General features: G+C 54.1%; 1 protein-coding gene across 1 annotated transcript in view; it reads right to left on the reverse strand.

Moving 5' to 3' along the window:
• Nucleotides 1–12,138, reverse strand: part of HYDIN (HYDIN axonemal central pair apparatus protein) — a 161,422-nt gene that overhangs the window by 19,236 nt on the left and 130,048 nt on the right. The window contains exons 49-63 of the mRNA XM_082489568.1: nt 11,472–11,631; nt 11,193–11,365; nt 10,168–10,366; nt 9,164–9,263; nt 8,542–8,641; nt 7,878–8,046; nt 7,381–7,619; nt 6,432–6,549; nt 5,631–5,835; nt 5,055–5,290; nt 4,267–4,418; nt 2,786–2,978; nt 2,087–2,195; nt 1,243–1,503; nt 529–671 (exon numbers count right to left, since the gene is read on the reverse strand). Of these exons, the coding sequence (XP_082345694.1) occupies nt 529–671; nt 1,243–1,503; nt 2,087–2,195; nt 2,786–2,978; nt 4,267–4,418; nt 5,055–5,290; nt 5,631–5,835; nt 6,432–6,549; nt 7,381–7,619; nt 7,878–8,046; nt 8,542–8,641; nt 9,164–9,263; nt 10,168–10,366; nt 11,193–11,365; nt 11,472–11,631 (2,557 nt within the window). The remainder of the gene's footprint in view (nt 1–528; nt 672–1,242; nt 1,504–2,086; nt 2,196–2,785; nt 2,979–4,266; nt 4,419–5,054; nt 5,291–5,630; nt 5,836–6,431; nt 6,550–7,380; nt 7,620–7,877; nt 8,047–8,541; nt 8,642–9,163; nt 9,264–10,167; nt 10,367–11,192; nt 11,366–11,471; nt 11,632–12,138) is intronic.

The following is a 12,138-nucleotide window of genomic DNA, read 5'->3' on the forward strand; positions in this document are numbered from 1 at the left end:
GGGGTGGGAACTGTCTTTTGTCAGCGGTGCCCAGTGACAGGACAAGAGGGAACGGGCACAAACTGGAGCATAGGAAGTTCCACCTCAACCTGAGGAGGGACTTCTTTCCCATGAGGGCGGCAGAGCAGTGGCACAGCTGCCCAGAGGGGGGAGAGGGGAGTCTCCCCCTCTGGAGCCATTCCAAACGCACCTGGACGTGTCCTGTGCCACTGCTGGAGGTGCCCCTGCTCTGGCGGGGGGTGGCACTGGGGGAGCTCCAGAGGGCCCTTCCCACCCTCACCACTCTGGGATGCTGTGATCCTGCATCTTACTGTGTATTTATCTGAGGCTTGACGGAGGGAAGTACAAACAAAAGATGACACCTCCTATAACATGGAGCCTTTTCTGCGGGGTTGACAGCCCTGTTCCAGCAGAGCCAGGGATGGCTGGAATGGGCTCTCACCAGTACGGGGTGACTCCCCGCTAGTTCCCGGGAACCCGCCAGGCAGGGCTTGAGCAGCCGGGAGAGGCAGAGCCATCCAACCTCACCTGGGGGGAGAAGTGAAAGGGGGTGTCTGCCAGCCACTCGAACCGCATCGCCCCCTCTCTGCTGCGATTGGTGATCGTGAAGGTCACGGCGTAGGGTCTCCCAATGTGACAGTCCCCAAACTGGATGTGATCCACTCTGGATGCTGTTAAGAATGAGTGCAAGAGACCTCAGCGTGCGGTGAGGTCCATCCGCCCCCCCCCCCCCCCCCCACGTGCACAGACAAGCGTATGTCCAACTCCTCCTCGCTCCGAGCCTTCCTCCCTCTGGGAGATGCAGCTCCCATCCTACCACTTTCAGGGCAACACCCTGGCACGTCCCTAAACACATGGCTGTGCCTGTGCAGAGGGACACGCAGCACAGCAGGCAGGCTCCCAGGCCACCAGGTCCGGTGGATGACAGCACAGGCTTGGTTATGTAGAGGACACAAATTATCATGCACGGTCTTCATCTCCATAGCATACCATGGGCTCACAGACCTACTTTTAGAGATGCTCAGCTGAACACTGGTATCTCTGACCCTTCCCTGCTGGCCTGCAAGCTTCCCCCTTGACAGAGGATCTTCCCTTGTGTTCTCAAGGGTGGCTGCTCTGCAGGCTACAAAAGGCAACAGGATCTGCCCGCCGAGGCTGGACCACACCTGCACTGGCACAGGGTGAGCAGAAATGTGTATTTTCCTGTTCCTTGCTCCACCTCGGCAGCCTCTCCTCTCTTACCCTCAATTATGTCTTCCTCCAGATAGCCCTTGGTGTTCTCCTCCTTGCTGTCTGCCACTAGTCCATGGATGTTATCTAGCGTGAAGTCGTCCTCGTAGCCTTCACCCACCAGCTGAACGTCGGTCTCTTCATAGGGGTTGTCCACCACTGACAGGTGGATCTTTCCTTCCATGCGTTGGGCCACGGTGGGTTTGAAAAGCACGTCAAACTCCGCTGATTCCCCGTGATGCAGGACCAGGGAAGCGGTGTGAGGCTTCCTCTCTGCACAGCAATGGAGATCAGAGACAAGTGATACAGCTGTAGAATCCATGGGGTATAAGAGGAATAAGAAGTTGAAACCCAGTTGTCTCCAAGCACAAGTTCTCCCACCACTGACTGGTTCCAGACCCTCCTCCTCTATTCACAAGACTATACCACCATGCATATCGCCGCTGAAGCGTCTAAACCTCAGGCTAAGACCCAGCTCGGACTCAAACTGCATCCAGCCAGCTCCTGCCATGCGTAAAGCCGAGTCAAAGAGTGGGTTTGGCTTTTGTTGGCTGGCTGTGGGCTCAAGGGTTGCGTCCGTTCAGGCTGGTAACTCCCCACATGCAGCAGAGACCTCAGACGGTCCATTCAAGTGGTGATAGTTCCCCACAACTCAACCCACCGTGTCCAGAACAACAGGAAAACTTCCTACAGCTTCCTACAAGGAAACCCTGTGGAGTCCACATGAAAAACTAAGGGTACAGAGAGCTCCAGGAAAGAAACTATGTCTAATATTTGGCTGCTGCTTGGCCAAGCCAAGAGCAGGGCACACATTTTCCCCGTATGGATGACCACACTTCACGGTTAATGACTTTACCTTCTCCAGGAGAGTCTTCCTTCACGCCCGCAGCTTGGTAGATACAATGTGTGGTGGGCTTGGCTTTCAAGAAGAAAACTCCCCCTTCATCCAACAGGTCTATCGTCAACTGAGGAAAGGGAACACAGAGCATGACCACGCTGGTGTGGGTACAGGATGGCACAGGGACCGGCACCGTCCTGCTGCTGGGCCAGCACGGGGAACCCAGCACCTGTCCCCGCTTCACACGCAGCTCAACACAAAGTTTAAGTGAAATGAGACAGAAAAAAAAAAAAACCCACGTGTTTAGAGGCATTGGGATAGAATTGAAATATAACCAAACAGGACAGAAAGTACTAAGAGTAATAAGCAGAATGTAATTAAACTACAACTGAGTTTACTTAAAATGTAATAAAAAGGGACCAAATACAAGCTTATGTGACCAGGACATCACACGTGCCCACATGAGAACCGAAGCGTGAGAAGAGAGAAAAGAGGAGAAACGCCCCACCAACTTCCCTGTGTTGAACTGAAAAGGACAGACGGCTCAGAAAAATCACATTTCCAAGAGGAACTCCCTTCCTGGAAAGCAGAAGTCAGTCCTTTGCTTTAAAAGACCTTCTGAGAACTCTTCCCAAGTCTACCATGTTTTCTGGGACCTTTCCTCCACGTGACAAGCACTCGTTCCCAGACCAGAGCGTTCCCTGAGCAGGTCCTCACCTGGACAGGTATGGTGCCAGCGTTCTGAAGGACCAGAGGGAGTTCTTCCGAATCACCCAGCAACAGCTTCTTGAAGAGCAGCAGAGGGTTCCCCATCTTATTGCGAAGGACGGGGCGCAGGAGTGTCACCTGAGGCAGATTCCCATCTCCGCTGATCTCGAAGGTCAGGCTCGGGGCTTTGATTGCTGCAGGGCTACAGCAGAGGCAGAGGAGAAGTCATTAGGGCTGGCACTAACCCATTCCCGATTGCCAAGCGAGTGCCACCCGCTGCGTTTTCCCTGGCTGGTGGCTCCTGTACCCCCACGACGCAGCTCTCCCTCACCTCCCAGCCCCATCAGGGCCATTCACAAGAGGAATCTGCTCTGAAGAGCTCAGAGCCTTCCGGAATAACCGGCAAAAGTCATTTCACTTAATCGAATCATGCAGTACAGCAGGTGAATAATGAGGCAACAGATGCGCCGTGGCAAATCCGCTGGCCGCGGTGACGCGAGACATATGCAAAAAGCACAAGCACAGCACGAAAACATTAGAAAAGCAAGAAGGGAGAAGTAAATAAATAACACCGACAGTAAAGATTATTTCCAAGGACACGAAACCTGGAATTGCTTATTAGGGCACATTAGCTGACTTATTTTTGCCCAATTCAGTGACTAAAGGGTCAGGGGACAAGCAGGACAGAGCCCCGGTACAAACACAGGTCTTGGGACAGAGGAACCGGGCTCCTCTTTTATATTCATAGAATCATGGAATGGTTTGGGTGGGAACGGACCTTAAAAATCATACAGTTCCCCCACAGTCTTGGGCAGGGACGCCTCCCACCAGCCCAGGTTGCTCCAAGCCCCGTCCAACCTGGCCTTGAACACCTCCAGGGATGGGGCAGCCACAGCTTCTCGGGGCAACCTACGCCGGGGGCTCACCGCCCTCACAGCAAAGAATTTCTTCCTCATATCCCATCTAAATCTTCCCTCTTCCAGTTTGAAGCCATTCCCCCTCATCCTTTCACTCCATGCCCTTGGAAAAAAATCCCTCCCCAGCTCTCCTGGAGCCCCTTTAGGCACTGGAAGGCCACAATAAGGTCTCCCCGGAACCTCCTCTTCTCCAGGCTGAACACCCCCAAGGTGTCCAAACGCTCCTTAACATAAAATACCTTAATGTACCCCAGGTAATCACATTGGATCATCTCATTTTAACATCAACAAGAAGGAAATAACGCAGGTTGACTCGTCGGCACGGAAACCTCATCTAACCCTCTTTCCTTGGAAAGCTCAGCTGTTACACATCTCCATTTCTTTCTGATTCAGTAACTTCTAGTTGGTACCTAATATTATGCTGTCTTCATGGTTACTCATCCAGCCTAAACTATGACCAAACACCCTACTCAGGGCTTCCGAAAGAGTTCGGGTTAACAAGAGGTCTACATCCTCCCAGAGGAGAGGCGGCTATCAGAAAGGTCACCCCTAAGATTTCTTCGGGTGAGTTACCTTGCCTGGACGTCGAGGGAAGCCTCAAAAGTGCACTGGTAGTTCTGCATGGTTTGTGGAGTGAAAGTCACCGTAGCGAAGGCGTGGGAGCGGCTGGGCACGCACATCCGAACGGGATCCACCTCGAAAACGTCACTAACGCGGCTGTTAAGCTTGGAGGAACCCACAGAGCAGTGTTAGGAGAAAACATCCTTCAACGTCATGCAGTCTTATTCAAATATGCATCACGGGGAAGAGCCCCAAATGGTGTCCTTCCTTCCCATTTCCTTGGACAGGCTCCTGGAGAGGCTCATTCCACCTCGGAGGGTGACTCCAAAGTGGTGCTGACCTCCCACAGGGAGCTGCCATAAAGCCCAGGAGCGCAAAAGCCTGCTCTGAGCACTGGGCAGCCACCCCAGAACACATGGGTGGTGGGGACTGCGTGGAAACCCCTGCAAATAACCTAAAATTGGCCTTTACGGGGAAGGAAAAGACCAGGGAGCCCGAGGAAACGGTCTGCTTTGAGCCCTGGCACATCAGTCCAGTAGAAAAGCCCCCTCTGAGCGTGCTTCCACAAGATGTTCAGAAAGGTTCAGGTGTTCCACCAAAAACCCAGAGGGGTGAGGCAAAACCCTTGAGACACGCTGAATTCAACCCAACTGTCATCCTGGCGTTGCTGCTCTCCCCTGTAGTGTGACCTGCACTGAGCTGGACTAGTCTGGGCAAGAGGCAGCAAGGAACGTGGAGAACAAGGCAGGCCGTCACACAACCTTTAGAGAGCAACAGTCCCCACGGCCTCTTGTTCTTACCTTACTGGGGATAGGTTTGACGGAGAGAACCACGTCACAAGGGACTCTGTCCACATTGCGGATCTTGAAGCGAGCTGTGGCCCGGTGCCCAACCAGAACGTTGGTGAAGATAAACTTGTTCTCATCTCTGACGAACACACCCTTGTCTTGCACCGTCTGGAGGATCTGGCAGAGGTTGATGTTGCTGCAGATTTGATGTTCCTCAAAGATGGACTCTATGTCGTCAACCACAAATGCTGCGAGCAAACCAGAGGGAGGGCTGAGGATGGAGAAGCCTTCCTGATGAATTTATCTGGGCCCTGTTGGGCTCTCAGAGGGTTCTTTCTGCCCAGGTCCCTGCAAAACCCAACCTGGGTTGGGGAGCATTGGCTGTGAGGATGGAGCTCAGTCACCCTCAGTCTTATTGCTTTCCTGTTATCCTTCCACGCATCCCTCCCAACCTCTCCCCACTGGTGGACTTGAAAAGGACTGGAACCTCTGAGGATTTTACGATGGGACTTCAGGGTTCAAGCAGTAAGTTCAGGTGCTGATCAGCAGCAGCAGGTCCGGCCAGGGGAACCTGGGGACAGGGCCTACCTGAGAGGCAGGACTCGGCACACAGGGTATAGGGGATGCCGAGGGGATTGTCCTTGGGGTCTCTGTCGCTGATTTCGATGGACAGGTGCTCCTTGCATGTCCCCAGTGACTCCGCGTAGCAATCCACTGTGATCATCTGTTGGCCCCCAGGAGGGATGGAGCCAAAGCCAGGGTACACCGTGAACATGCCTAGAGTGAAGCGAGCCTGCCGAAAAAGATTCCCAGGAGAGGCTGATGTCTAACAGCCCTACCTTGAGTGTCCCCAGCAAGGAGTATACCACTCCTTGGCCTCCAGCCAGGCCCAAGTCCCCTGTCCCAGGGCAGGAAGGGATGATTCCACGGCCAGGATGACATGAACAAGCTGGGAGGAGGTGTAGGCTTGTCCCAAGCAGCATAGAGAAAGGAGTTTGAGTGTAAAAGGTGAAGATGGTAGCTGGGATCCTTCAACCTCCAGGGGTAAAACAGGAGAGCAGAAATAACTGAGAAATGATGGAAGAGAGGGAACTGGGAAGAAGAAAGAAAAAGCATGGTCATCATATGGTATTCACAGACCTATATGGGCCAGCAGCTGCCAAACGCGGGACCTGCTCCTCTCTCTTCACCCCAAAACTTCAGGTGTGAGCAAGAGCATGGGAGTGAGCAGCTCCTGCTTCTGCTTGTGGCTGGGAGATGACGGACCTCCAGCCGCCACTGCCGGGCACACGCAGACCGTGTGCCATCCCGCGGCGATGAGCCCCCAGCCGGGGCACAGCAGTGTCCTCCCGCTCCAGCACAATGTGTCAGGGAGCAGGAGCCACCCACCTGCATGAAGGGGTTGCTGTCCTTTTGGAGGGAGTGTTTGCTTTGCTTGGCCGAGAGAGCCATTTTGCTGAAGTTTTCACTGTCTTGGGAGCGGGTGGATTTCCTTCTTGGATGCGCACTGAGAGGACAAAGCAGAAACATCCATCATTGCTGAGCTCCCCCTGCATTTCTCCGAGGCCAAAGCTGACCTTCATCCCCACGAAGGAAAGTCCTCCTGCTCCTGGAGGGCTGCCTCCACCACCCAGTAGCTGTAGCTTATGGATAGATCAGCTCTAACACCAGCTTTGTCCTATCCATGGGGACACCAGGGCATCTTCCTGCTCTCTCTCACACGCCAGTGACAGAGACAGACAAGAGGCCCCACCTCGAATGCTGTGTTCAGTGTTGGGCCACTCATGACAAGACATTGAGGTGTTGGAGCGCGTCCAGAGAAGGGCAACGGAGCTGGTGAGGGGTCTGGAGCACACGGCTGGTGAGGAGCGGCTGAGGGCCCTGGGGGTGTTCAGCCTGGGGAAAAGGAGGCTGAGGGGAGACCTTCTCGCTCTCTACAGCTCCCAGAAAGGAGGGGGTAGCGAGGGGGCTCGGTCTCTTCTCCCAGGTAACAAGCAATAGGACAAGAGGAAACAGCCTCAAGTTATGCCAGTGGAGGTTTAGATTGGATATTGGGGAAAATTTCTCCACCGGAAGGGTTGTCAAACATTGGAAGAGGCTGCCCAGGGCAGTGGTGGAGTCGCCATCCCTGGAGGGATTTAACAGAGGGGCAGACGTGGTACTGAGGGACATGGGTTAGTGGTGGGTTTGGCGGTGTTGGGTTGATGGTTGGACTCGATGATCTTAAAGGTCCCTTCCAACCATAATTCTACGATTCTGCTCTCTGACTGTAAGGACCCGGCTGTCCAGCCATGCCGTGGTACCTCAGGCAGGAAGGGTGGTGCACGTCTTCTCTCACCTTTTCCTTGGCAATACAGGTGCATCCTCGTCTACTTGGTAGATGAAGAATTTAAAGTCAAGGATGCCTTTGTTCTCCAGCATGAAGGTGCAGGTTTTCCTGGTGCCGCTCATCACGGCACCAAAGTTGATGAGCGCGGCAGGGGAAATGCTGTATTTGCTGAACACAGCTTTCGCTGACACCCTCACCGGGATGATGGCGATGGTCTCGCCTCCTTCACAGACGTTGGGCTCAATCACCTGCAACCGGAGGAGGGGTTGGTAAATACAGCAGAGGCCAGCCTCCATCTCTGTCCTCTGGCCCCTCACTCCATCCCACGTCCCCATCAGCTCGCCCTCCAGAGCCAGTTTTCCAGCTCCATTTAGGAAGCATCGCAAACGTTTTCTGAAAGACTTTGTTGGGTTCCCCAGCTAAAACCTGCCTTCCAGAAGACACACGTCTTGCTTACGCTCCCCAAGACACGGCCGTGCTAACACCACCTGGGCCAGGCAGCTCACCTGGCAGTGCAGGATGGGTTTGTCCTCAATATCCATTTCCATTTTGGGGTGGAAGAGCAGCTGGACCTGCACGGGGCGCTCGGAGGCAGTCAGCGTGCCCTTCTGCGGCTGGACAGTGAAGTGGGACGCCAAGTCGGGTATGTCGGTATCTGCGGTTTCCAACTTGAAACTGGGGAGAAAAGGAAGGAACAAAGACCTCTGCAGTTAAACGTACCGGTGCCACCAGCACAGCCAGGACTTTGTGTAGGACCATAAAAAAAAACAAACAGGGAAAAACTCCAGCTCTGCTTAGGGAATCCCAGCTCTTGACACAGGGTATGGACAATCAAGAATGCTTACTTCGACACCGAATATTTTTATTCCCTCCTTTAAAGAGTCTCATACAGAGAAACGAGCTGACTCTCAAAGGAAGGCACTGAATCTCAGCAGTGAGCGGCTTAAATTTCAGGGTCTCTCCTTCTGGTTCCTGCTGAACTGTGAAGAACTGCTGGTGTGTGGTTGGGTTCTCCGTTAAAATATCTGAGATTGGAGAGCCCAGATTGCGTATTTACCCAAACTGCGAGGTAGCCAGCGTGGGAACAGGTTGTAGCCATGGATGGAAGGAGAACGCAGGCCTGGGCAGATGGTGGCACCATGCCTTCACAGACCAGGCAGCTGGACCCACCTGTACGCAATCTCGTACTTCCCTCTGTTCTTCAGAGTCAGCACTTGCTTCGCATCATCCAGGACCTTAAGGATTCCAAAATCCATGCTGCCATCTGTACCTGCAGAACACCCACAGAGCGAGGTAAGAAACGGTGAATATTTGTCACTACACCGACTGACAAGACACATATTTGGAGTTCTCAGGCGGCACAAAAGCTTTCTCGGTGAGTTTCCCTTCGCGAAAGTTTTCTCTAGCTGCTTCGACGCCCTTTCCCTTAACTCGGAGAATATCTGCAGGGGTTAGAAGCTAAGGAGCTCGCTTCCGAGCACAGATCCAACAACTTTCCGTGCCGTGCCGAGCCTGCCGGCACTGCCAACCGCTTGTTCGCATCACTGCCGTTTCAAAGCCCCCAAATCAATCTGCACACGAAGCTGAACACCTCAAATTTCGGAGGCGAGAGACTCAAGGCTCCCTCCGTGCCCTGACAGTGCTTCGCTCCTCGCAGCTTGCGGGATACACGCCTTACGTATCCGTGCCACGCTTGCTCCCTGTCCCATGCCATCCCAAGCGCTTTGGTCGCCCACCTGCCGTGGCAACGCAACACACCGGGGACTACTTCGCTTCGGGGGCAGCCGCTGACCTTTAGAAATGCTGATGTTCAGAGCGACATCGTAGGCCTCCGCGTGGATTTGGATATTTTCAATCTGAACAATCCCCAGGACGTTTTCGGCATCTGAAACCTGAGGCGGCAAGAAAAAAAAAAAAACACAACACTGCTCAGACCTTTTCTCCTAAATTCTTTTGGTAGCCAAAGTACAAGTCCTTGCCTCTGCTGACTGCTTCCACCACGGCCTCCGCTGCTTGACATGCGTTTGTGACTCCCTCTTCCTAACCCGTTCATCTCACGGGCTGACCCAGCAGGATCCTGCTGCAGTAAGAAACCCTTTCAACCCAACTCTGCGCTCCTACAAGCGGGGAACGCCGCGGCTAAAGCGCCCCGGGTGGCACAGGGATGGAAAACCAACCACGAGAAGCGTGAGGCGCCCCAGAGCAGGCGGCGTGGACAATCAACCCTCTCCTCCTCTATCACCCAGCATCCTCCCTGAAACGCAGCCCTTAAACCACGGGGAACAAAACGCCGGGGTGAGAGTTTGTTGCTGGACATTAGGAGCTCCAGGCAGACTCCGGGACGGATGTAGGGAGCACGGTGAAGTCTGGGCAACCAAACGACAGCGCTCAACCAGGCACAGCGGGGTGGCGGCGTGGGCTCGGGACGCAGTGCCTGGTTCTCTGGGGTGACGTGGACGCTCAGGGATGTGCCACGTGTTCTGGGCAAACCCACTCTGAGGCAGCAGAAGTCGGGGTCGTAGCACCATTGTGTCCTTCAGGTCCCTCCTGACTCCACAGCACGCTCACCCCGTGAAGCTCAGCTACAAGAGCACCTAAGTAATTGCTTAGTTCCCAAAATATTATCCATCGGTGAGAATCCCTTGCTGCTAAGGGCCTGCCTCCCCCGGCGACGCAGGTAGAAAGGAATCTCCTGAAGGCTCACCCTTTTGCCCCCTTCACAGGGCACCCTTCAGGTCTCCATCCCTAAAAGCACAGGGCTGATCCCTCCGCCCGGCTCTGCGCCGTCCCCCTCACCTCTAATCGGATCATCTTCTTAACGGTGAGAGCCTTCGTGGCCTTGAAATACAGATGCACGCAGAACTCTGTGCGGGGACCGACGATGCCCTCATCTTGCGACACGGAGAAGTCCTCGCCGAGGTTTTCCAGCCCACTGAGCCGCCAGGCCATGGGCAGCAGGGTGCGGTTTTGTAGAACCAGGGTCTTGGTGTCCCTCCTGCAGAGACAAGAAGACGCTCCGCACCGCCTGCTCCGTGGTCATGCTTGCCCTGCAACTGAACGCAACTTGGAGCGGCCCTCTCCATGCGTCCGAAACCGCAGTTAAATGTTTTCTCTATGGCACGTGTCTCAGAGGTGAGGTCCTGGGGACAGCTGGGTGTTAAAAGTGTATTCAGCGGAAGGGAGATAAGGAGGAAAGTCTCCTGAACCAGCAGACAAGATGCAAATGTTGTTTAACACGGAAAAAAGGACACTCAGGGAAGACCACCTTGCTCTCTACAGCTCCCTGAAAGGAGGGGGTAGCGAGGGGGGGTCAGGCTCTGCTCCCAAGAACATGCAATGAGACAAGAGGAAATGGCCTCAAGTTGCACCAGGGGAGGTTTAGGATGGATATTGAGGAAAATTTCTTCACCAAAAGGGTTGTCAAGCAGTGGAAGAGGCTGCCCAGGGCAGTGGTGGAGTCGCCATCCCTGGAGGGATTTAACAGAGGGGCAGACGTGGTGCTGAGGGACATGGGTTAGTGGTGGGTTTGGCAGTGTTGGGTTGATGGTTGGACTCGATGATCTTAAAGGTCCCTTCCAACCTAGACAATTCTACGAAATGCAACAGGATGCCCATTGCACAGCATTGCTGGGAGGCTACAGATCTCGTAGCTATCACGGGATGTCCAAGCCAGCAAGGAACAGTGAGCAAGAGACCAGGAACCGCTGGGAGAAAGCGGGATGTTAGCCCAGCCTCCAATCTGAGTGGCCACGCAGCCAGCAAGAGAAGGGGACCTTCCCGTCAGCTCTCGCCCCTGGCAGAGCAGCCATGGGATGACTGACCTGTGCAGCAGCAGCTTGTCGAAATGCACCTGCTTGGGGCTGACCCCCAGCTCCACCTGCACCCCCTGGCAGCACAGCCGGAAGACCACCGCCTCCGGGTTCTCCTTAACGCAGCAGATGAGGTTGTCTTCCACGAGGCCAGCTGAAGTGGGGTACGCCCAAAGGCTCAGCTCCTAGCCCCGTCCCCGCAAAAAGAAATACAGAAGAACGTTCAAGTGAGCGGGAGGAACTGCTCCTGGGCACTTCTAGCGGTGCCTGCCCTACCTGCCCAACTCCTACCTGCTTCTCGTTGGGTTTCAGCCGCATGCTGGGAGGGTCTAGAAAGAACGTGTCCGCTTTGAGATCATGCTCGAAGAAGAAATGCACTTCTGCTTCCAAGGGGGTGACGTTGAGGATGGTTATCTTCTCGCCGTTGCTGGGATAGTGCTGCGCCTTGTACCTGTCCACAAAAAGGGGAGAAGGCTGCAGAGGAGACCCCGGGACTGTTGTTTTTATCACACGTCGAGGAAACCACCGCATCCTGGTGGGGGGGGGGCTGCACTGGAAGACCATGGTCTATCAACCAGGGTAAGAAAAATGACCGCTCTCAGGGCACGTTGCACGGTATGTGTGCTCAGCCTTGTGGTACTTTGATGTCCCGTGCCTCCATCTCAGACGCGTGCCGAAGTACAGGCCACTTAAATAAAGAGCATTTTACAAAATATAAATTCAAAGGAGCCGGGAAAAAGAAAAGTACGCCAGGCACACGGGTTCTTCCCCCTTCTTTGTTGGGTTTCCTCCCCTGCAGGGTATAAAGAGATGCTTTTGAAAAGAGGTTTTAAAAATACTGTAACTTATTTCTTTCAAAAAAAGTCATGAGATAGCCTTGTATTTCACGGGTTAGCTCCAAGTCTCAGGGAAGGAAATAGAAAATTCCCAAGAGGAATGCTAAATTTAACCAACGTCC

The sequence above is a fragment of the Vanellus vanellus genome (genome assembly GCF_965231255.1).
Source record: "Vanellus vanellus genome assembly, chromosome: 12".
NCBI lineage: Eukaryota > Metazoa > Chordata > Aves > Charadriiformes > Charadriidae > Vanellus > Vanellus vanellus.